The 25,953-nt window shown below is 39.1% G+C and overlaps 1 protein-coding gene and 1 long non-coding RNA gene across 6 annotated transcripts in view; one reads left to right on the plus strand and one right to left on the minus strand.

Moving 5' to 3' along the window:
* The window catches only part of LOC147028770 (uncharacterized), a 90,359-nt gene that overhangs the window by 44,375 nt on the left and 20,031 nt on the right, over positions 1 to 25,953 (plus strand). The window contains exon 3 of one of the 2 annotated variants that reach the window (XR_015057715.1): positions 19,665 to 20,432. The exons of the other annotated variant lie outside the window; for it this stretch is intronic. This is a non-coding gene — a long non-coding RNA (uncharacterized LOC147028770). Of the gene's footprint in view, positions 1 to 19,664; positions 20,433 to 25,953 lie in introns of those variants that run through there. 2 annotated transcript variants of the gene reach the window in all.
* Positions 6,211 to 25,953, minus strand: part of LOC147028772 (serine/threonine-protein kinase D1-like) — a 137,171-nt gene continuing 117,428 nt past the window's right edge. For all 4 annotated transcript variants that reach the window (XM_085879484.1, XM_085879485.1, XM_085879486.1 and 1 more), the window contains 5 exons: positions 13,828 to 13,989; positions 13,606 to 13,704; positions 12,784 to 13,054; positions 11,476 to 11,561; positions 6,211 to 7,309 (listed from right to left, as the gene is read on the minus strand). In XM_085879484.1, the coding sequence (XP_085735610.1) occupies positions 7,127 to 7,309; positions 11,476 to 11,561; positions 12,784 to 13,054; positions 13,606 to 13,704; positions 13,828 to 13,989 (801 nt within the window). In that variant the 3' untranslated portion in view covers positions 6,211 to 7,126. The remainder of the gene's footprint in view (positions 7,310 to 11,475; positions 11,562 to 12,783; positions 13,055 to 13,605; positions 13,705 to 13,827; positions 13,990 to 25,953) is intronic.

Consider the following 25,953-nt stretch of genomic DNA (forward strand, 5'->3'; position numbering starts at 1 on the left):
AGGTGTGATAGAATTAAACAGACATGGTCCATGTATGACAACCACAGCTGGGCAGTCTTCCCCAAACGTCCATTTGCGACTCCTTTTTTGAATTCTGCATCCTGCTCTATGAATTGGACAATGGAATTGTCCATCAAGACAGCATTCAAAGTATCCTGGCTGTGGGAATCGACTCGGGCACGTAGCTTATCTGATGATTCATCAGAGAAAGACGAGAACAGATCATCAGTGCTTTTATCTTTGAGGTACTCCTCTATGAGCAATCTTTCAAGACATTCCAACATAATCTTGTGACAATGTGGGGCTCTGTCGTAGTGCTTCCCGGACATCACACCACCCAAAGATCCTCCACTGATTCGTCCTGCTTCTAGGAGACCATCTGCTAACCCAGACCCAGCCATCTTTTTGGCAATCATCTTCATATAAGAGCATACTAGGTGGGATGTGCCAATTAGAATTATGTGGCTCTCATACTTGTCTGGTGAGTTCCACTCTAATTGGGTAGGCCTTCATGCAAACTCCCAAGTCAAATGTAGTAATGACATAAAGCTGTCCAACTTCTCTGGTGGCCTCTTCAGCAGCATGCAAGCATTCTTGTACAGTTTTATACTCCGTTATGGGATGGTTAATGACTGGAATGTTGATATGGCTAACTTACCACCTTGTAAGCGAGCTCTTACCCAGCACATTCGGAGAGTAAACCACCAAGTACGGATTTGGAAGACCGTGCATATTCCACAACCACAGATTCTGAAGGTCAGTCAGGGACATGGTTGGGAGGAAAAGGATGGTAACCTTGATCCTCTATGGTATGAAGGAGATGTCCTCCCACGGCAACTGGCTGACATTGCTGAAGTCACACCTGACGACACTGACTCTGATGAGGATTCAGATATGGATGCATTTGATGAGAAAGAGCAGGCATTGGAGAGTGAGGATGACAGCGATAATGAATATTATGCGTAATCCATGCACAATGACATTTTGTGGACATGACATAATAAGTTTCAATTGTTTTTCCTAAATAAACTTATAATTTATATTCTTTATGTGAAGTAAGGAATATTTTCTGTCTTACGTCTTACAGGTGACTACATGTTGGGTGTTGCAACAGTGATGTACTTATGCTTAAGACGTAATACCTGGTACATCTTTAGATGTTGTGGGACAATTTTGGTATCACTCGAAAGGTCGTAAAATTTGTGATATCATAGAAATATTTATTTGTTTGTGTCAGGTAAAATGAGCATGAATATACGTTATTATTTCAGATATCTGAGTTGAATCTGAGTTGTCAAAAGGAAAGGCGAGGTACTACTCTTCATCACTTCTTGGGACAAACATAACGCTATTAAATTTGACAGATTACTCTATTTTGAAAATCTGCATGTGATAATCTTTCATTTGATATATAAGTTATTACTATTAATGCTTATTGGGCAACTGCAGAGATCTTATCAGTCAGGGGATTTTTATGTGCGAAACTGAGGAAAAGTTGACATTTTGAGGGTACCGTCAGATATGGTTGGAAAATGGATAGTGAGTCCCAGTTTATTCACTGTTACCAGTTGAATTCATGCTCAGGGGATCCTAAGGCTTCAGAAAAATATGGGGTCGAAGGGTTGTGGGGAGGGGGGGGGATGCACGTGGACCATATCTGGCCCATGGCCTATATATGTATATGTATATATATATATATATATATATATATATATATATATATATATATATATATATATATATATATATATGTATTGTTGCGGACCTGGACAGGACAGGAAGCGGAGCTAGAGGTGGCAGAGTTAAAGATGCTGCGATTCTCGTTGGGAGTGACGAGGATGGACAGGATAAGGAATGAGTATATTGGAGGGACAGCGCAGGTCAGACGGTTTGGAGACAAAGTGAGAGAGGCGAGATTGAGATGGTTTGGACATGTGCACAGGAGGGAAGCGGAGTATATCGGGAAAAGGATGCTGAGGATGGAGCCGTCAGGTAGGAGGAGAAGAGGAAGGCCAAAGAAGAGGTTTATGGATGTGGTGAGGGTGGACATGCAGGTGGTTGGAGTGTCAATGGAAGATGTGGAGGATAGAGCGAAATGGAGATGGATGATCCGCTGTGGCAACCCCTAACGGGAGCAGCTGAAAGAAGAAGAAGAAGAAGAAGAAGAAGATATATATTGTTGCGGACTGGCGGGTCGGGTGAGAAGACCAGTAGGTGGGGAAAGCCGATTGTCGATTCCCACCAGACTCCCCGGAATTGTAGCCGTCGCACATGGATAATTCTGTGACGCGGTGGGTCGCTTAACTGACCGTGGACGCCAATAACTAAACCGCGTGACCTAGGGTCCTCCCGTCTATGGGTTAATCGGGTTACCTAATTAATCACGTGGTTTAATTACCGGGGAAACACGCCCTTGGTACGCCTTGTCCGAACCGGATCACTCTACCGGACCGGATCACTTTACCGGTTTGGATGCAGCCGAGCAACACTGACAAGGACGTACCGGCTGAAAGGAACGGATTGTTGGGAATAAAGTACCGGCTAAACTTGGATTCGGACCATGCTGGATCAATGTAAGAAAAGACAAAAACGAGCAGGGACCATTCTGAACAATAATAATTTATTTACAAGCAGGCGAGGAAAAATATGTGGCACAGTGAAGATTTATTGGGATGTGTTGTGCAGGGATAGAAAGAAGTGTGGTGCGACAATAAACAGGCAACTTACAAAAGGGGACACAGAGCAGACTTAACGCGAAAATAATAACACTAACAATGATAACACTCTTCTACAGTCTTACTTAAGCAGACAGGCACCAGCGCACACACACACACACACACACACACACACACACACACACACACACACACACACACACACACACACACACACACACACACACACACACACACACACACACACACACACAGAGCCCGATGAAGAGGGAAGGGGCGGGGGGGGGGAGTTGAGGCTATGATCTCGGTACCTGTGCGCCCGATAGCACGACGTGCCACCAATACATTTCTGGTGGGGGATGCTCCGGGGTGCGGTACCCGACCGTGGGGGCGTTGCCTCTGGCCCAAGCCGCACGTGTGGAGACTGTGCTCGTGAAGGAGGAGCTTGAGTGGAGAAGGGGCGGAGTCCAGAGGGCGAGGGTGGAGTAGTAGGCGGGATCACGTAGGCGGGTGGGGTCGACGTGGTGTGGGTGGAGATGAGGAGGCAGAGTTGGGGAGCAGGAGGCGGGTCGTGGTGGTGTCGATGAGGCATGGGCGGAGACGAGGAGGCGGAGACGAGAAGCAGGAAACACAGACCGTCTCAGCAAGAGAGACTGCCCGACCTTTATAGCGGGGGAGGGGTCATGCCGAATCCAAACGTCATCACCCGAATCGGGCGCTCCGATTGGCCCCGACCCCTCACGTGGCCCGCCAGCTTGGGCCGGAAACCGCCTCACTTCATTTCCGGCAAGGCCACCCCAAACAGTGGCAATATTGCGATCCGAACCCACGAGATGACATGAATCGCTCACACCGAAATTGGCACAAGAATCATCCTGCAAAACCCCCCGGGCGAGTGGTTGAGGGTCCCGCATGCCCGCCCGGGCGTTCGACCAGCGTTGATCAACGCGCTCATTCCGTGTGCGCCAGCGTGGCCCGCACTGTACATTCTCTGGCTCGATCGCAGACTCCCTGGCCGCAGAGATGGGAAGACGTTCACCATCCGTGGAGAATCTACTGCTGTCAGCGAGGACCGAAGGTACATCGCCATAGATAAACCCACGCACGTTTCACGAGCGGCGTACGTGTCAGCTTTCAAGCACATTCCATACAGTGCACACGGTTCCGCCATTACGCACGTGGCCAGCGCTCGCACTCACACGACTCCACTTGCTTGTGCGCGGGGCGAACACCAATATGTGTCAGGTATTGAGGTTAAAAAAAGAACAAGCCGCTTCTACCCGCACACTCGTATCCTGCCCAGCATGGCGTGGAGTCTACTTTATTGGCCTCCGTACGCGTCTCGTGCAGCGTGGGCGTCATGCTGGCCGTGTTTCCCGTGCCGTGAAAAACACCATCCGTGCAGCCTCTTAAGAGGTATTTATTTGCATGCCTTTCTCATGCAATCGGCAATTCTCCCCAGACCATCGGAAGCCGACAGTCCAGCACCAACTAGCACACCACATGACTCGCTGCAGTTTCCCCACCGCGGCACCGCACGCGCTGACCTCCAAGGTGCACGTAGCTGATTTACCTCAGGAATAATCAGAAAAGAAGAAGAGTGGGGATGAATGAAGAAGAAAATGATATAAGTAACCCTAACTATTAGATAATCGCAATGCACTCCCTTGTTATCCCGCTAAACAAAAGGAAGGGGACTATCTACACGTATAATAATGGAATAACTGTCTTGGGACACCTATCTGTTGTATGCATGCAGTTCCAAGAACTGCAACAATATATATCTATACACACACACACACACACACACACACACACACACACACACACACACACACACACACACACACACACACACACACACACACACACACACACTAAGGTGGACAATGTGAGACATGGTTGGCTGGTTGGTGTTTGTTCCATCTCCTGAAATCCACCCATTTGTGCAGATAGTAGCCAACAAGAGCTTGCACACACACACACACACACACACACACACACACACACACACACACACACACACACACACACACACACACACACACACACACACACACACACACACACACACACACACACACACACACACACGTACAGCAGGGAACCACGCAGCCATAAACAATGCAGCACGGAAAGGGTTAACCAAACCAGCAAAACTGCTACTGATATGTTGACTCATCAGTAATGATAAGGAGGTTCCAAGTAAGACACCATACATGCATAACATACATAACATACATAACATTTCTCAAATAAAGAACATTTCTCAAAGTTTTATTTACTTTTTTCGTTTCCAGTTGTCGCCTGTGACGCATGACGTCACATTTACTGCAAATAGCGTGCCCACAATAAAGAGCAGTGGTACCTGGTTTATGGAGATCAAGTGATGATAAATGGTAATGAATGCAGCATGTTGAACTTCAAGAATCTTGACAATATAATTTTGTGACAAATGTTCGTTCTTTCACAAGCATCAAACCGCATCATTGTATCCAATTTCATTCCTTTTTTTTCTTTATTACGGTTTGAATTTGGAACGGTAATTTGTGGACATCCGGAATACGAATGAAAACAATCCGAATCAAATCCTACCATTCAAAATACTCAAAAGTACCGATAAATATCACAGTAAGAAGTCGAAGAGCGAATTGGAAAGCGAATAGGCCGACCGATTGATTTGGGGTGACAACAAATGGTAGACGAAAGGAAGTGATGATCCGTACAGGTGAGGATTGATGGATTTGGTCGGTTGGGTAAAGCTCATGATGTCACCCAGCCAATCGAGTGAGACTAGAGAAGTACCTTGCATATCAGATAGAGATCGCTACAGATCTATCATTCTGTGTATGAATCTATGAGAGTGGAATGGAAGCGAAACATTGCGTTCATTAAATTGTTCATACTTTCCATTCAATGTTGGTTTTAACGACATTAAAATGGGTCGGTGGGTTTAAAGAAAGAAAACGGGTCAAACCCGCAAAATACGGGCCACTTGCCATGTAAGTGTACAGACACATATATACGCCCACATATACACACGCATATGTCAAGGTGGATACTTTGAGACCTGGGAGGGCTCTTTTCCACCTTCTGAAATCCGCATCTGGAGATGACAAGCAACACCACACACACACACAAACAACAGGAATGTAAGACGAGACAAACGGCCACTGAGCTTGAGGGAAGTACCGTCACTTCCTGAGCCATTCTGGGTACCAGCGATGCCACAATAATGGTGCCACCTTTCTCACCACAGCATTTCCTAAAAACGAATTTCCTCCTCCCCATGAATGCCTATCTATGGGGATTGTCCATGCTCTATCCCTTTAAATGTTGAATGCCAAGCAAGGAAGCAGCACATACTATTTTATAATCTTTGGCACGTCTCAGTTGGGGTTTGAACCACTGACCTCTCAGACACAGAGCGGATGGTGCTCGAACCATTGCACCAGAGAGTATGGCCGACTTGAAACCACATTACACCACCGAGTGTTAAACCACAGACTGGCAGTTTAATAAGATTGCAAAACTATTTTCTAAGCATGAGCATGTTTATTATTAATGTGACAAGGATAAAGGTACAACAGAAATAAAATAAGTGGATTATGCACAATTAATTGCGAAATGCATTACGACTAATATGTTGACATTGTACAGCTATTTAAATAAAAGTCAGGAATGTTATTGCACAGATAAAGAGTTAAATGTATGAAAGGCAAAAATGCCTCACATCCTATTGTTGGTCAATGGGATTTAAGCATCGAGATGAAAAGTGAACACGACATAATGCAACATCCAATAAGTTATTAAAGGGTACATAAGGTATAATGCATAAAAGTTTTAAAATGTCAACTTTCATTCATAACTAAACTGAACATTTCCTACAATTTTCCTCTTTGGAATTGGAAACGTGACTATCCCACATGAGCCCAAACATCACGATTCATGTGCAGTCTGATTTATAAAAAAAAGTATTTTCAGCAACCATGGCAGTGAAGTGATTGGTGATGCGTGCCATGATCATTTGTCAACATTCATTCGTTGCATTTCTTTCAAGCATCTTACGACGAGACAAACCATGAGGATCTAAAAACAAATTGTTTAAACCTCAAGCCAGTTCTTCCTGACAATGTTCATCACAGAACAAAGGTGATCAATGAACAATAAAGTACACTGATCATGTGATCTATTTGTTCAACAAATGCAAGAGATTTCCCATTCACAGGCCTTTATGACATCACCATAAAGAACATTTTGAAAAACTAAGAGTTGACCACATAAGACAAAGCCTTTGAAAGAGGGAGTATGCTGCAGATTAAAATATGCTTTTGAAAGATGTAGTGATTAAGAAATAGTAGAATACAAACAGACAGTCAGTATTTAAACTTTGGAAAAGCAATATTCTTCTTTCGACTAATTCTTCATAATAAAAAACCCTCTGCAAAGTTTTAAAGGCGTTCTATACCGGGTACAGTAAGTGAACTGACAGTAAAGGTGCTCAAATGTGCAGGGTTGTGCTGATCGTGCACCTCCATGTGCGGCTTCCAACGTGCATCATCACTTTCGTGTGTTATGTAGCGCTCCTTCACTCTCGACTCCAGCTCCCGGAGGTCCAGCCAGGTCTGGAAGTTCTGCAGTGGATGATAATTTTCTCAGACACTCGTGGACATGGCTAAGTGCATGTCTCGATACACTTTGTTGGAATAAACAAAAGTGAAAAAGGCGAATCAGAAATTGATTATAAACTTTAGTGGAAAAGACCAAAGTCCTCAATGGATAGGGTACTTCTTCCCAATCAACAATGAATAAACTCTCAGGATCTCAGGTATTCGAAATTGGGGCCATCTTGTGCTTTTGACACAATCTGAGACCCACTCTTGCTTTCCAAGATGTCAGCCAATGGTATTCAGGGCCTCGAATGGTTCTCCAAACTTCTCAATGAGTATAAACAACAGGACATTTTGGATGACATTGTTCCTTCTGTCCCTCTTCCTTTCAAGGCTGCCGAGCATGGGAAAGGCATTTTATTACTTCCACCACCAAAGGTGGACGGAGGTTTTGTTTTCACCAGTCTGTCTGTCCGTTTGTTTGACTTTGAGCACGATATCTCAAAAAGTTGTGGACGGATTCGGATGAAACTTTGTGGACAGGTTGGGTGTGTGAGGGGCACAAGTTGATTAGATTTTTTGCAAAGATCCAGATGTGGATAGTAGATTAAAAAAAATTTTTTTTAAGTGATTCTTCATAATTGAGAGATAGGACTAAAAATGATTTCCATCCATTGGGACCATACTCTGTGCAGAGCATTGGTGCTACCAAAGCAGTCTCCTTGGCTATTGGGCACAATCCTGGACAGGTCACCACTCCGCCACAGGATACCAGCAAGCTGGCACTCATTTTGCCGACCTCAGAAGGATGACAGGCAGAGTCAACCCCACCTGGTATTAATTCAACAGCTGAGGGGGACTTGAACTCAGGATCCTCGGATCCTAAGCCCACCACCCTAACAATTAAGCCAACACCAAGCATAAAATGATATGTAGCACAACATATTAAAAAGTTGTGTACAGGTTATGACAAAACTGCACTTATGTGCAGGTTGGATGAGTTGGATAGGGGACAAGAACAAGCTGATTTGATTTTGGTGAAGATCCAGATGCAAATCCGGCCTATCAGTGGGATGCAAAACATATTGCCTCGATCAACTCTTCTGAGGTAAATGTCATGTGTACAAATTATACTTTGAAAAGCCTGTTAAAGAGTACATTCAAAAGCCTTTACAAAGTAACTTTTATTCTCTTTCTCGAGTGTTTACCTAACTATCAAGGCTAATGAAGACACTAGAATAGATCACTAAAGTATAAATCGGGAGATCGTCAAAACGCCAAATTGTACTTCTTTGCTTTTTTTTCAACAGCCGAGCACAATAAAGGCTCAAGAAATTGTGATAATTCCAATTTCTAACATGAGGAAGTGACATTGTCTCTGGGCATTAGATTTTGTTAAATTCACCATGTACGTTCTGAGGGGGGCGGACGTCATGCAAGTAATACAGTGTGTGCCATATCAAATCAGATCAGGTCAGGTCAGGTCAGGTCAGGTATGGGAGCAGCGCGTCGCTGCATCCACTTTCTGCCGGTACTCCAGGGGTCTCCATCGAGCCATCCCCCAGGCAGATGCCTGGCCCATCCCCATTTCCTTAAGGAAATGCTGATCAACCTGCTGCATCCACAAGGCATGTGGTTGGCCCGTTGGGCTCCTCCACTCACTCCCTCGCTGAGAGAATCTGGTGAGCAGGATCAGCATCAGGAAAATGAGCCACATGTCCATACACTTGCAGCTGATGCTCACAGACTATACAGGTTCAAAAATCTCATCTCAGTCTCTCTCAGCAACCGCTCGTTGGACACAAAGTCTGGCCAGCGATAGCCAAGGATTTTCCGAAAAGACCTGATAAAGGAGTTAAGTCTTCATCTCAGATTCCTGGTGAAAGTTCAAGTCTCACATCCGTAAAGCAAGACTGGAAGCACCAAGGAACTGTAGACTCGGACTTTCATCCTCCTGCACAGGTACCGACAGCACCACACCCCATATCAAATGGTCATGTAATATGTGATAATGTTTCAATTTCCTCCGTTGAATGGTTTTCGATTTGTGCTCTTAACACTAGAACTGCCACTTTATAACTGCTGCAATGATGACCGGGTACCAAGACATCCCACTTTGATGCGACCCCACTTTGATTGGACACCTGTCCCATTACGTCCACTTTATTCAATTGAATTCAGAATTTGATTTTAAAAAATTGAATTCAAATCAAATGTAAGATCAATTAAAATAGGTGCCACATTGGAGTCATCAGAAGGAATCTGAACAAGAAAAAAGTAAAAATGAAGTCACAGGAAGAACCTGGAGAGACTCGGGTTTCAACTGCTACTCTACCCTCAAACCCATCCAGGCACAGCCAAGTGAGTGTAATTAAAAAACAACAATAAAAAAGAACCCAGATTCAAAAAAATTAAATAATTCTGGCTGCCAGACCATGTGTCCGATCATGTTTCAATTTAAAACATGTATTCCCCATCACTACTAGATCCTAATTGTGAAGGTTCACGTTGATGCAGTGGTTCAAGAGAGAGAATTTTAAAAATATTTCCTTCAGTCCAATATGGCTGCCAAACCATGTGACCTCGTGTGAAGTTTCCTCTCGATTTGTCCAGCCATTCTGGAGAAGAAGATTTTTAAAAAAGTTTTCGGGTAAATCCAATGTGGCTGCCAAACCCTGTGACCTATGACATCATAGGTGGGAAACTTTTTGTTCCTCATGAATAGGAGGTCATACCTGTAAAGTTTTGCCTCGATCTGTTCAACCGTTTTGGAGAAGATTTTTGAAGGTTTAAAAACAAAACAAAAGCCTGCCAAACCATGTGACTGATGACATCATCAATTTTTTTTTTCGATTGACCAATTTGTCCCTAGATGACCCTCAATAATTTAAATACTGATCAGATGTAGCGTTCCATGTATGCAATTATAAAGTCATAACGAAGGCACCTATGACATGATTAAAAATAAAAAAATAACAACAATATCACACTTCCCCATAGGACAGAAGCCAAGTTTCAATCTATGGTGAAAACTTAATGTCAATCCAACAAGCGGTTGCAGAGAAAAGGGAATAACAAAATGCAGCCATATATGTTCTATGTAGGATGCGACCGATTGCTTTACCCCATATTTCACTTCACGGGTGTGGGCTAAAAATGTATTAGGCTTCAAAGTTGTTTCATTTCAATGTGGAAACCTTGTATATCGTTTTTGGCCCCATCTCTCGCTAGTGAAGAATCACTTGAAACGGAATGGCACCCCATGGAGAACATACCTCCACCAGGCTGAATAGTTTACATTTTGTATGCCACTGATGGGCCGGATCTGTATCCAGACCTTAACCAAAATCGAATTGGCTTGTTCTTGTCACCTAACCAACTCTTCCATCTTGTTTTGTCACAAGTCGTCTATAACTTTTAGAGATAACATGCTATACATAGTTGTTGGCCCTTCTCTCAATGGTGAAGAATCATTTGAAAAATTCTCGAATCCGGATCCGGATTCAGGTCTTCACGAAAATCGAAACAATTAGTCCTTATCACACACCCAAATTCTCCACCAAGTTTCATCCAAATCCATCAACTTCTTGATATATCATGCAATATCGTTTTTAGCCCCATCTCTCAATGGTGAAGAATCAGTTCAAAATTAAATAATTTTTGTATTCAGATCTAGATTCAGATCTTCACCAAAATTGAATCAATTTTTCCTTCTGGCACTTCAGTCCTGCCCACCAAGTTTCGAGTGAATCCATCCATAACCTTTTGAGATATTGTGCTATATATCGTTTTTGGCCCTATCTTTCAATGGTGAAGAATTACTTGAAAAATTCTCAGATCCGGATCTGGATTCAGATCTTCACCAAAATTTAATGTTGCCATCCTTGGCTGGTCACCGACACACAAAAAAATTTCAAAATGATTGCTTGAAAACTGTGGCCAAAAATCGTGTGACAAACAGACAGACAGACAGACAGACAAACGTGACAGACAAAGATACTTGGCAAAAACATTTTTTCGCCAAGTAACAAACAGACAGACAGGAGTAAAAACATAACCTCCGTCCACTTTTGGTGGCAGAGGTAATGATGGTGAGGGCCTAATTGTTCATCGATTGGCATATGGGAGGCTAATTGATAACCTTGTGACCTTTAGTGGTCCCAATACCTGCCTTCGTAATGTGAACAAACCTGCAACCATGGGTGACTCAGTGTCTTGTCCACACTGAAGCGTTTGCGCATCTTCACTTGCAACAAGTTGTTTATGAGATCAATGGCTGAAAGAACAGCAGGAGAAAAATCAAGAAGGTTTGCACATTATATTCCTCCTACCCAAAAAAACAATAGATGTTAACATGCCCCAGAACGATGCAGTAATTTCAAGACAAGATTCTCAAAATCTTTTAACAACTATGAATGTTATGAAAAGGTTCATGCAGAAACATTACATTCTCGTATTATTAGAAAGTTTCCAAAACAGATAAAATTTTCAATAATTTAAATAGTATTTCATATTTTATCTATCATATCAAAAATATCATTGTATTGTACATTGAACTATTAGGAGCATTGACATGCCACCCACATCGCACCACCCTCACCGAGACGTCATACATGCTCATCCAATAAAGGTCTAACCTACTCATTGGCAACCTTCTCAGGTTAAAACTGTCCATCTGTGAATTGACCTCCACTATCCCTCAAACCTCTTGCCTCTGGTCAATCAAGCTGGCAGCACACAGCCCATCCAATGTTGTCCGCTATGCCAATCAACAATCTTTGATTCACGAACCCGACTTATCTGTTTGTCTCAAGACTGCTCATTCCCAATAAGTACCCTGAACACCCCTGAAGCCCACATTTGCTTGCAGTTCTATGAGCTTCCATCTGTGTCGAAAATTTGTCATTTAGAATCCTTTCTTGGCCACAATAACTCCCAAGAAACAATTGGTTTGATTATCACTTTTCTGAAAAAAACAGTACATCTTTGACCTTTCACTGTGTGATGTAAAAAGAGAAACATGGCGATGCTTCATAGTTACATTAATTTCAAAAAGTGGTTTTCAAAAATAAACTTCTGAAAGAGACTCAATGCTGACTTTAGACTTTTTGACCCACTTAGAACATGAGTTGGGGGACGGCTTCAACAAAAATGACAATGAACACCATAATAAATGTTTGTCAAGTTCCATGAAATGGATCTGGTCATTGATGTATTCATTGATGTAACAAATGATTTACTAAAGTCAATTAGGTAGTGGATGGTACGATGTTAACCCTTGTAACCTTTGTAAGTTAACCGTTGTAAGTCGGATTCTCTGATATGGAAGGAATTGTCTCGAAGAAGGGTGCAGGAGGAGGAGGGGGAAGGAGGAGGAGAACATACTCTAACAACTGATATTATAAACAAGGCAAAGTGAGGATGGTAACAATGTCTCATGGAAATTTCACCATGTCCAGAAAAGTTTTATGAGGAAAAAACAACAAACTCCCTCTTACCATCCTGGGAGATCTTGAGCCAGGAGTCTGAAGGGTACATGAATTCTGCACTTTGGATCTGGTCATTGATGTCTTCCTCTTCATTAAACGGGAAAGATCCACTCAAACTGACATACAAGATCACTCCGACAGACCACAAGTCCAATGAGCGGTTGTAGCCCTGCTTGCTGCGGAGCACCTCTGGTGCCAAGTAGGCTGGTGTTCCCACCATGGAGCGTCGGAAGGACTTTTCTCCGATAATGCGTGCAAAGCCAAAATCACAAAGCTTCAGCTATGGGAAAAGAACAGCATCCATTCACAATTACAAATGGGGAAGTTCCAATACTTCCTTTCTCCCACATTTTATACATGAAGTTTTTTTTCTTTATTAGTCAGAATCTGCTTTTATAACCCATGATACCAGAATACACTGACGATCACTATCATCCCACTCTATCAGAAGCCTTGATTTTATATTTAAAAACAACTTGTGAGCTTTCCCCCTCACACATCAGGAGACAGGGTTTTGTAATCGCTTATGTAAGTGCGTCTGTCCGCCTGTCCAGGCCATAACATTTTTACCATTTGAGCTTTTGTCATCAAATTTTCAATAAACCTTTATCATGAGAATACGGAGAACACAAATGAATAAAATTTACAATTTATATTTTAACTGTCGTTTTCGTCGAGTTTAGTTCGAGTACAGAGCGGATGTCGACTGGCTTTGCATTTTGAGATGCTTTCTAGTTTACTTTTCGATCACTCAAACTACAATAGTGAAAGTCAAACAACATCTTAATGTCCAATGGTTTTACAAGAAAATAATCGTCAAAAGAATTATACCTGCGGAAAGGGATCTGCAGAAGAAAGCAGAACATTTTCAGGCTTGAGATCACAGTGCACAATGTTCTTAAAATGCAGGTGACGCAAGGCAACAAGAATCTGCAAGGACGATATGTCGAAAAGCATTTTAAACAAGATAAATGTGAACGTGGAATCAGGGTATGAAAGTCCCAAGCCACATGTGAACACCACAACCACAGTTCAAACCCCTTGCAAGATTACCTGAGTGACAAGAAACCTCGTTATTCTCTCAGGTAGACGGCTGTTTTCACTGGAAAGGATCATCTCAAGCATATCACCATGAAGCTTTTCCATCACCACAAACACACGCTCGGGAGTCTCAAACATACTCTCCAAGTTCACCACACCAGGGTGGTGCAGGCCCTGATACAATGGGAAAGTTTGGTGGTAGCTACACAGGGATCTACAGCTTAAGCACTTCTCAATCAGCTCGCTGAGTAATTGTTGTGTTGCAGTAAATTGCAAATTATGGAATGCAGATATTAAAGAGAAGGAACAGGAAAAAGGGGGTGAGGCAGCATGAAAGCGAAACAAAATAAGCATAAATGTTCCAAAAAATAAAAAGCAATGTTTAATTTAAAACTAGAAAGAGCAATCAGAGGTTGCAGACCCTCACCAGGACTCGTTTTGTGTGGTGTATTTTATGTGTGTTGTGTGGATGATGTACCCACGATGTCGGTCTATGTTCATTCAATGGTCAGACCTATTTGGTTTGACTGCATAGATTCAAATTTCAATTGTAGACCTATTTTATAGTACATCCTTTGTAGACACACTTGTATTCATTCTAATAGTACATCCTTTATAAACGTGCTCATATTCTTACAGTACGTACTTTCTCGAGGTACTCGGTTGATAAACGGTTGCTTGTAATTTTGGCGACCACCAGGTGGCATTTGTGGCCTACGTTAGCAAATCATGTGCGGATAAACAAACAAAAACAAATGGGCCCAAATGACCCTCTCCTCTGGTGAGGGTTAAAATGAAAGGGAGTGAATGAAAACACACTGATGTACTACGTACATTTAAAATCGCACCAATTTCAGGAATATAAAGAACGTTGATGTTCAGAAATCTGGACATGATGAGCTTAACCGGTATATTTCTTAGAAATAGAATAAAAGTTAAAAAAAAAATTGTTGGTAATCATCCATGTGAGATAAATTGTTTATTAATGAAAAATGTAAGTGAAGAGGTTTATAAAGATGACAGATTTCTTGAGTAAAAGGGATAAATAAATTAAAAAAAACGTTTTTTCAAGCAGTGTTATTAGAAATGAAGGTCCAAGCGAGCTTTGGATTTGTCATCTAAAGGAACCGGAAGAAGAAAGGAAAGTATCGCTAGTCAGTGTTAAATAGAAAAGATACCTGTAAAAGGTAGAATTAAATATCATACTGATACATTTGTAGGTTAATAAACAATAGGAATGAGAGAAGAATGGTTGAACAAGATTAAAAGCAAACAAACATCTGCACTCATCACATGAAAATGAAACAAGACAGAGCATTGAACAATGCAAAGCCTCACCAAGAGATATGGATAACGTTAGATCTGACATTTACCAATCCATATCAAAGTAATTTGGCACATGGAGACAGACACACACACACACACACACACACACACACACACACACACACACACACACACACACACACACACACACACACACACACACACACACACACACACACACACATACACACACACACACTCGTTTCTCCCTTCCTTTCAGGAATGGTTAAAGATAATGGACATAATTAGAATAAATGGATAATGAGGGAGTTGGTGGTGAAAGGGATAATAGTTGGGAAAAAACGTAAGGAAGGTAGAAATGCAAAGCAAGTTTTAATGAAATACATATTTTGGTGATGGTATGGTATGAAATGGTATGGTATGGAATGCAATGGTATGGTATGGTATGGTATGGAATGGAATGGTATAGAATGGTATGATAGTAGAGGATAAATGGGGCTTCTGAGGCAGCCATTCAAATAAATTGGGGGAAAGGGAAAAACTTTCTAACTGAAGCCCCAAAAGCCCAAAATAGGAGACTGATTTCCTCCCCCTCCCATACAAGCAAATGTAAAATTGAGACTGATTCCCTTCCCTCCCATACAAGCAAATGTAAAATAGGAGACTGATGTCCTCCCCCTCTCATACAAGCAAATATAAAATTGAGACCGACTCAAGCCCCAAAAGTCCAAAATAGGAGACTGATTTTCTCCCCCCCTCCCATACAAGCAAATGTAAAATTGACTTATTGATTAAAGCACTTCTTTCCTTTCATATTTTACATTCCACTCAAAGAGCGAACCAATGAATATTTGTCCATGTTCTCCTTTGGGGAATAAATTAATTTTCCTATTACATTCATCACCATCGAGTATATTCACAAACATTACTTTGGAACTTGGTTCTTGGTTTATGTGTCTTTGTTGGGCAGAGATGAAATGATAAACTTCTCTTAATGCTCTTGTTTGACCACCTCCTGAGCCACATATCATTTTGAGATTCCAGTAAATTGTTTTTCCATTGTTTAATTGTTAACCATCAAAGTTTTCAGTCCATTCAAGGATATTTTTTTTTCTTCTTTACATCCTCCAACTTATTTGTAATTAAACTTATCCGCATATTTGTTTTATCTACTTTTACCCCAGTTATTTCTTCAATCAGACTTATTTGATATTTCTCACATTCTTTATGTTTCCCATTTAAATACCAAGGTTGATTACATCTCCACTCTTTAGTTTGGCTATTGCTTGATTCTATCATTTATAAATCAGTAAAAACACGGCAGTAGCCTGTTAAAATTCCCAACCTAATATCTTAAAACTTACACTTATAACCATCAGGGAGACGATTGATTCCATTCTCTAAAATATATCTTTTATCAACAAAAGCTCCTAATGCTTTCTTATTGATCTCTTCTGTATTTAATTGATGTTTATAACTTCTTATTGTATTCATTTTTCTGTACTCTTCCTTCTTTAAGGTTAAACAGTTGTTTAAAGTGTATTGTTTCCTTGATTATATTTTTCTTTATTCCCTTTAGTTTATTATCACACCTTTCAATGTGATTATTATCAATATACGTAAAAGCATAAGACTTTGATCTCAATCCTATAAATTCACTCATGACCTTCCCACCCAATTCATCTTTAAGCTTACCAATAACCTTTTTATTCTTTGATGAAAACAACACATCACCTGACTTATAATTACTTGTATCGTATAAATCAATATTATCAATCATATCCTCATATACATCACTTGTCTTAATTTCTAATATAAAACTATCTGCATCCATATATAACAATGACACATTATCCATATACTTTGATTTTAAATTATTATAGCAATAGTCATACATGAACGACTTTGACAAGTCAACAATTAATGTTCCTATATAATAGATTTATCCACCGGGCGAAATGGCGTGCGCCTGTAATCTGGCTACTCGGAGGCTTGGGTTGGAGGATCGCTTGAGGAGGGGCGCTCTATGCTGGGCCGTGCTATGAAAGGGTGTAGGGCAGCCCGGAATCATGGCGAAACCCAATCCTTATCCCTTTGTCATAAGAGGCGACCAGGGTTGAGTCACGAAGGGCATCCGGCGTAAAACTTATGCCAAATCAGTATGCGGATCAGAACAGATGATCCGCTGTGGCGACCCCTAACGGGAGCAGCCGTAAGACGAACAACATATAAATAGATTTATCCATTTCAACACTCTCTTTTTCAAATTAATAGCACAAAGGTTCTCTGAAAACACCTCCGCTCGTTCAAAACTTGGTCCATTAATTAACTTTGAAGCCTGTTTCCAAAATGTAGCAAGTCTTATGTTTTGTCGATTCCTAACATTTTCCACAGTCTTTCCAAATACAGCATAATTCATTAATTTATAAAAGTCCTTCTCAAAATCTGTTTTTGTTTCTGTTCTCCTTTTTGTATTAAAATCAATGTACTTCTTTAACCAATGACTGTTTAAATTTCAAAATCCGATGAATTTTCCTCACTCTCAACCCAGCAGATAAATATTGTCTCAAGTTCCTTTGATACAAAACATAACTTTCTTTGTCATTTAATGTAGTAAGTAGTTTTTATGGAGATTTACCTTTTGTATTGGATGATTGTTGGTAATCACTTAACCATTCTTTTCTTGGACTTTCTTTATCAGGGGCATAAGGTAGGTCTTTATGTTTGTGATGAAGTTATTCTGGATATTTTAAATCAACCTCAAAATAATATCCAACTTCAGCTTCATCCAATTATTTTTGAGAGGAGACGACAATATCTTGTAAAACTTTTTCATAATGTTTTTCTTTAACCCATTTAAGTTTTCCATAAGGTAAAGATTGAGACATAGCCCACCCATACAAATTGTTAGCATCATAATACATCAGGTAAGAGTTGTCCTCATTCTTATTATAATCAGGATGATATTTGTTATTTGCTTTAGCATATCTCTTGGAACATACTTGAGATATTCTTCCTCTTTTCGCCTTCTCTATCATTAAATGCATATCTATATCACTGATTAATTCCAAATTTTGTTTTGTCATTTTTAACATAGCACTCCAAGCCAAACCCGGGGCTGTGTAATAGTGAACGGGGTCTCATCCATAAGAATTTTTATTACGACAGACTGTTCTAAAAAATTCAAACACATCAGCCAATAACTAATACATCGGTTTTAAGATACAAATCATGATATTCTCCAAGATTATTTATATTAAACTTCTCCCAAACCTTTTTAGCTTGTGTATAATCTCTATCGGAAATATGAGTTTTATTTAACTTACCATAGAAACTTTCCCTTGAAGGAAGTTGTGTTTCTTTAAACTTCTCAAATGAATCCATAAAGTCATACGGATATATTCCCTTTTGTGATAAGAGATCAATCTCTTCTTGATTTGAGAAATGTGATTTAAGATTCGGTAAGTTTTTAATATTTGATACTAAGTTAGATAATGGACTTGACATAAACTTTATGTGTCAAGAAATCTGATATGGGTTCTGGGGGATGTATGAATTGTTTTTGTGAATGAGATGTATTTTTGATCTATGTTAGGAATGGCAGAAATATCTCCAGATGTCTTTGAAAGTTAATTTATAAATAGATGTGTGTCATAGTGGGCATTGTGAAGAAAGACAGGAATAAAATTTGGGGACTTGTAATTAAGATTACAACAGGAATGAGCTGGACCTCTATATTTACCAGTAAGATGGCAGTGATCCCTAACCTTGAACTCTCCCTCAATTTTCTCCTCACAAATATGACAGCTACTGTTCTTTCTAAATTCCTTTTTCTCTCCCTTTGTCAATGACATTGGTTTATAGGTTTTAACCATTATTTCTCTTAGTCTTACACAGTATTTTTCCAATCGTCTTAGAAACTCCTCTGAGGCATCTTCTCCTCTATAAAGTTCTAACTTGTATTTATCACCAACAGATGATTTGATATAATAACAGAAACCACAAGGAGTATGTTTTTGATATTGATTTGTGTATGATTTATTTGGATTTGGAGAAACAGTATCTATCTTTTCAAGGAGACTTTCAAAACCAGCATATATCACAAACGGATGTTTTATAGATTTGTTAAAATCTTTGAATGATATGTTTGAACCTGCTTTTGGTAAATTGATTATGGTTGATTTATGATTACTGCAATATTTCAAATGTTGATTTAATCATTCTTTTGTGTGAAAGGAGTTGAGACATCTCTTACAAGGATATGTTTTACATTTTCTCTTATATAGTTGTGATTTGGTTAATCTTGAGAAATTTTTGATGAAAGCATAATGTGATTTTTTTCTTTGAAGTAAAGTAGAGAAAGTCAATGTGTGTTTTATCATTTTTATCGTTGTTTGAAATTTTTAATATCTGAACTTTGTTTGTATCCGTTAATCCATATACATTAACAGATAGATTATTCATTTTCTCAAATATAGGAATATCTCTCAATGACATTGGAAACTTTTAATCTTTAACATTTAATGTATTCTCGTATTTATTATAATGTTCAACCCTTTCAGGATTCCATTGTGGAGGATGGAAGTGAGCAAGAACAGACCATAGAAGACCATTTATTATCTTTGTTTTGAATATTAACAACCGCTTTCTGAAGTTTTATCTCTTTTGGTAAATCAATGTAAGAAGAAGCTTGAAGAGGATCTGATTTTAAGATGTGTATGTCTAAAAAGATTATTTTTGTAATAGCAAATCCACCACCTACTACAGTGTTATCAACATCTTGTTATTGTCTCTGGAGTTCATCGTAAACATCACATCTTACAAAATCTTGAAATGATGAGATAAAGTGAGGGTTTGTCCTCAGATCGGGCATCATTTCATCACCTTCTCTTACCATATTCAATTTTACTCCAAGATAAAACTTAAAAGTTTTCATTTCACTTAATGTGTTTTTAATTATCGTTTCAATCCTTTGTTTAACCATAGCAACAGCTTCCATGATTGAAGATGGTCCAGGGTCTTGAAAACGAAACAATCTTATTTTTATATGTCCTTTAAATGCCCCATCAGTGTTTTCAATGGAGAATTTAGTGGCACCTTCCCTTTCTTCATTGTTCTTGTGTTTGTGTGATTGAAGGTGTTTATTAGAAAAAAAAATTCAGAATATCATTATCACATCTATCACAATGTTTTGTTTCTTGGTCAAGTCGAGATATTTGTTTGAAAAGATTGAATGTGTGTTTGTTGGTTTGAAGGTGTTTTTTATAACATTTACCTTCATGATTACAAACATCGCAGTACGTTGTATTCACCATATTTATACAACAAAACTTTGCTAAAAACAAAATTTTCTTGATGAAAATTTTGTTAAATTTATCGGTGAATCTGTACTTAAAACAATTTTATATTCCAACTTTTTCACTTAATAAATACAATGTATCAAGACACAAAAGACAAGTTTCAATCAATCTCATCATTTGTAAAAGATACTGAGAAATATGTCAAGGATGTAAAATTGAACAAAGATAAATATAATAACAATTGGATAAAACAATTATGGTGAATAATATGAGTTCTTCCATTTCCTTCAGTGGAAGGGCTTTTAGTATATCTGGAAGAACATCAATTAAAGTATCTCGAACAAAAGTTTCTCCTCTCCTGGTAATATATTCAAAACTAGAAAAAGCAATGAAACAAGAAAAAGTATGAGAAAAGAAAAACCTTATGGATGAAGCTTCAGAAAGAAAACACTGAACAACAAATTTCAAAAATTTTTTTTTACTGGAGATGTGTAAAGTGATTAAGACTAATTTGGGTACACTGATTTCAAAAATCATAACCGTTTTGCTGTATCACGTCAGGATTTTCAGGAACAGAAATATTCCCATTGCCTAGAAGTCAGGATTTCAATGAAATTTACATATGTCTTTAACATGTCTATTTCGTACAATTGTTGTTAACTTGTGTTATATTTCTTTCTTTCAGATAAAGATGAGTAGGCGTTCCTGTACCAATCATCCTGACAACTTCTGTTATGTCTGTGGTCGGTATACCAAAAAAGATCAACAGCGAAGTATATCTACAGCAGTGAAAATGAAGGCCGCCTACTTTCACTACTTCGGGTGTAAGGTGGGGGACCAAGAACAGAGCTGGGCACCACACATCTGCTGCACAAGCTGTCACACAACCTTGACTCAGTGGTTGGTGGGCAAGCGTGCGAGCATGCCATTTGCGGTGCCCATGATATGGCGTGAGCCGCAGAATCATCATGATGATTGTTATTTCTGCTGCACAAGCATCGCCGGCTTCAACAAGAAGAATAAAGGTCACATCAAGTACGCTGACTGCGTCTCTGCTCGTAAACCTGTGCCTCATGATGACGAGAACCCCGTTCCAACACCTCCAGCTGATCAGAACATAGCTGTAAGCAGTGGTGAAGAGGATGGTGATGATGAACCTTTGAACCCGACACTCAAGAATCACACCTTCTGAACCAGGGAGACTTAAATGATCTTGTAAGAGATCTCTCGCTGTCAAAGGCGAAGGCAGAGCTGCTTGGATCAAGGCTGCAGCAGTGGAATCTACTTGAACCTAACACCAAGATATCCTTGTTCAGAGCACGTCACAGAGACATGGCTGAGTTCTTTGAGATGGAAGACACGATGACATTCTGCAGTGACATCAACGGTCTGTTGAAAGAACTTGGGTGTGATCACGATCCTGCAGACTGGCGCCTCTTCATCGACTCGGGGAAGAACAGCTTGAAGGCTGTTTTGCTCCACAATGGCAACGAGAAACCATCAGTCCCACTGGCTCACGCGTTCGGCATGACAGAGACCTATGAGACTATGCGGCAGCTGCTTGATTCCATCAAGTACAATGACTTCAACTGGCACATCTGCGGAGACTTGAAAGTGGTGGCGCTGTTGTTAGGGCTGCAGTCAGGCTACACAAAATACATGTGCTTCCTTTGTCTCTGGGATAGCAGAGACGACAAGAATCACTGGACGAAGAAAGATTGGGAAGAGCGAAAAGAGCATGTACCTGGTCGACACAACGTGAAGCATGTCGCCCTTGTCGACCCAGCCAAGGTTTTCCTTCCACCACTCCACATAAAGCTCGGCTTGATGAAAAGTTTTGTACGGGCAATGGATCTGAATGGGCGTGGGTTTTTATACCTCAAGGAAAAGTTTGGCAACACCTTGTCGGAGGCCAAGATCAAGGCTGGTGTCTTTGTTGGACCGCAAATCCGACAGATTATGAAGGACGAAACTTTTCTGACAACTCTAAACCCCAAAGAGCTGGCAGCGTGGAGGAGCTTCAAAGCTGTGATGGACAACTTCTTGGGGAACGAGCGCGCGGACAACTATGAAGAAATAGTGCAGCAGCTGCTGGAGTCCTTCAGGAAACTTGGCTCCAGGATGTCCCTGAAAATCCATTTCCTACACCAGCACCTGAACTTCTTCCCTGACAACTTGGGAGCAGTCTCGGACGAGCACGGCGAGCGATTCCACCAAGAGATTTCACTCATGGAGACGCGTTACCAAGGGCGGCACAACCCGAACATGATGGGCGATTTCTGCTGGTTCCTGCATCGTGAAACTGACACAGAGCAGCACAAACGCAAAGCCAAATGCCTAAAGCATTTTTAATTGCATTCTAGTGGAGTTTTTCTGTAATTTCTATAATTTTGAAGCATTCATGATGAAATAAATGAATAAATGAATTTTTGTAAATTTCATTGAAATCCTGACTTCTAGGCAATGGGAATATTTCTGTTACTGAAAATCCTGACGTGATACAGCAAAACGGTTATGATTTTTGAAATCAGCGTACCCAAATTAGTCTAAATCACTTTACACATCTCCAGTAAAAAATTTTTGTTGTTCAGTGAAATATAAGACTATCTGTAATACGCAAGGAGAAATTTGTATTTTTTTCAACAACCCTAAAGATGTAAATCATGACGAAATAAAGGATGTTAACATATCAGGTGAAATGACATTTCATTCAAGAGTTGTTAAGGACCATTTTAAAATTACCTTTAATATAAAAATGTCATCGTTGAATCTGTTCATGGAAAAAAGTATATCGAAAAAGATGGTAATGTTTTTTCAACGAATTAAATATGAGTAATTATTCAACTGAAGATTTTGAAGATTATGAGAGTGATGATAGTATCTCTGTTGGACAGAAGACAGTTATGACACCGAGAGTTTGTGTTCAAACGATAGTTATGAAAGTACCAATGAAAGTACCGAAGATGATACCGAAGATGAATTTTATTTGAAGTTAAGTTTCTCTTTGTAAATATGAATAGTTCACTCGATTTTGAGCCCCTTGAATTCCCTGATTCTCCAGATGACAAATTTGAGAATTGTCCTGCATGTGATAGAGTGGGATTCACAGTCAAAAGCCTATAAATAATGTATATTCTGTGATTATCTTCTAATTAATGATAATAAAAAAATATAAAAAGGAAAATAATTCTTTAAGATTTACACCAAAAATGAATTACATGACAAGATTGATTAGAGAAATGAATGTAAAGTATGAGGGTGATAACACACCTTTCCTTACAAGGGAAGAAACTGAACGCATTAGAGAAATGTTCAAAGGATTGTTGTTATATATTATTCACGATTGTCATTTTCAGGGAAATATCAACACAAGATATTGAATAAATAAAATAATGGATTATCTTGAAATTAAACCCAAACTTAGAATAAAATCTAGAATTTCTAAAAAAAAGCCAATAATAAATTAAATAACCTGTTTTCCAAATATATAAATGAATGATTTTTTACCCATTTGGGAAAATTAGATAAAATTTAACAACCATAAAAATCTTCCAAATTCATTAAGATGTCTCATAGTTGGTTCAAGCAGATGTGAAAAAAAACCTGCTGACTTTTAAAGATGCTCCTTACTCCCAACTTTTTAGATTATGATAATTTAATAATTTTCACAAAGTCAAGTTTTCAATCTGAGTATCAACTACTCTCACAAGGTTTTAATGCTGGTCTTCAAAAAGAAGATATAATTGATTTATTTAAACTTCAAAACAAACGAAATGATTACAACATAAAAATATAATACAACTATTTTGTGATACACAGAGATATAAAAAGAAATCAAAACTGATAACTTGTATTCTTAGTGATAATACGGATGATATACCTTCTCCCCAAGATTTGGATAAATCAAAAAAGAACCTCGTTATCTTTGATAATTGCATTAATGAGAGAAGCCGAATGATAATGGACAGCTACTACACAAGAGGGAGAAATTGTTCTTGTAATTGTATTGATCTTCGTCAATCATACTTTCAACTTCCTCGTCACTCAATAAGAAACAATGCTAATACTTTTACTTTATTCAAGTTAAATTCAATAGATATAAACAATTTTTGGAGAGACAATTGTTCGACATTATGTAGTAAAAAGAAATTTGGGGATTATCTGAAGCACATGAGTGAAAAATATAAATATATAGTTGTGAAACAAGATGAAATAGTTGTGAAAATATATAGTTAAGGGATATTTTTTTTTATTTTATAAACAATTACATATATAAATGACAACTATTATAAATCTTGTGGGTAAATCTGCTTTTGGAAAAAAAAACTTTCATAAATCAAGGCTCTTGTGTCGTACAAATGAGAATATTTTAAATTTGCTTAAAAAAACACCCCGTGATACGCATGTATCTACAACAACTGGAGCAATAAGACCTGGAGAAGTGGAAGGTGAAGATTATTACAATATTTCAGTGGAGGAACATATGCGATTGAGGAGTGAAGGTCAAATATTTGAGGAGGTTTCTCTTGGTACAACAAAATATTCACATTGTAAGAGTGAGTTAAAGAAACTAAAATCTGGTGGTCTTGGGATATTAGAAACAAATCCAGAAGGAATGAGACAGATTATTAAACATCTGAGTGGTAATGGGGTAAAGATTTTATCATTCGGTTTTGATGTTGATGAAGAAACTCAACGCAAATGTATGAAATAGCAGAGATACGAGCATTAGTGAAGAAGAAATTACAACTCGTATTAACATTAATAAAGAATTTGGTAAATATTTGAAGAAAAGGATTTATTTGAACACATCTACTTTAATGATGAAGAAAAGGAAAATTTCCCTGTTGATCTTTACAATTCATTAAATAATATTTTCCAAGAAATAAATGGATGCGAAAGAAAGAGCACGAAGATTTAAGGAGCATCAAGAGTTGGTTTCAAAAGTTGTAAAACAACAGGAAGACATAAAGAAGAAATGCAGAGAGAAACTAATGGGTGAAGAAGCATTTGAAAGAAAACAAAAGAAACTTTTTTAACCACTTTTAAAAACTTCCAGAGAAAAAATTATGGATGCTTCCATAGTTCCCACAATAGAATATACTCATAAAAAACTTCAAATGTTAAAATATTTCAGTCAAATGATGGGGAAAGAATTAGAGCATATAGAATTAGAAGATGATGATGAAGGATTATTTCAACAACTGAAAGAGATTAATCAAACCCCAGATTATGTTGTGAATGCTCTTCAAAACAATGAATATTCAGCGGATTCAAAAACCAAAGCAGGACTCATTCCAACAGAACAACCAGCAATATTTCATCCTGTTCAAGAAAAGTTATTGATATTTAATGATGAATTAAGGTTCTTGAGTTCTACTCAACCCCCTGTAAAACTAACTCCGAGATTAATGTTTCTTCCAACAAAATATGGAAAACAAGGTTCAACTGTGAGGGATGAATCAAAGTATTTTGATCAACCATTGGATATGGAAAATAAGGATGATAGAGCATATATTGATCTGCTGGACCCTCTTAATTATGGGGTTAG

The sequence above is a fragment of the Eptatretus burgeri genome, chromosome 4, assembly GCF_056783735.1.
Source record: "Eptatretus burgeri isolate ZD-2024b chromosome 4, Ebu_testis_v1, whole genome shotgun sequence".
NCBI classification, from domain to species: Eukaryota; Metazoa; Chordata; class Myxini; order Myxiniformes; family Myxinidae; genus Eptatretus; species Eptatretus burgeri.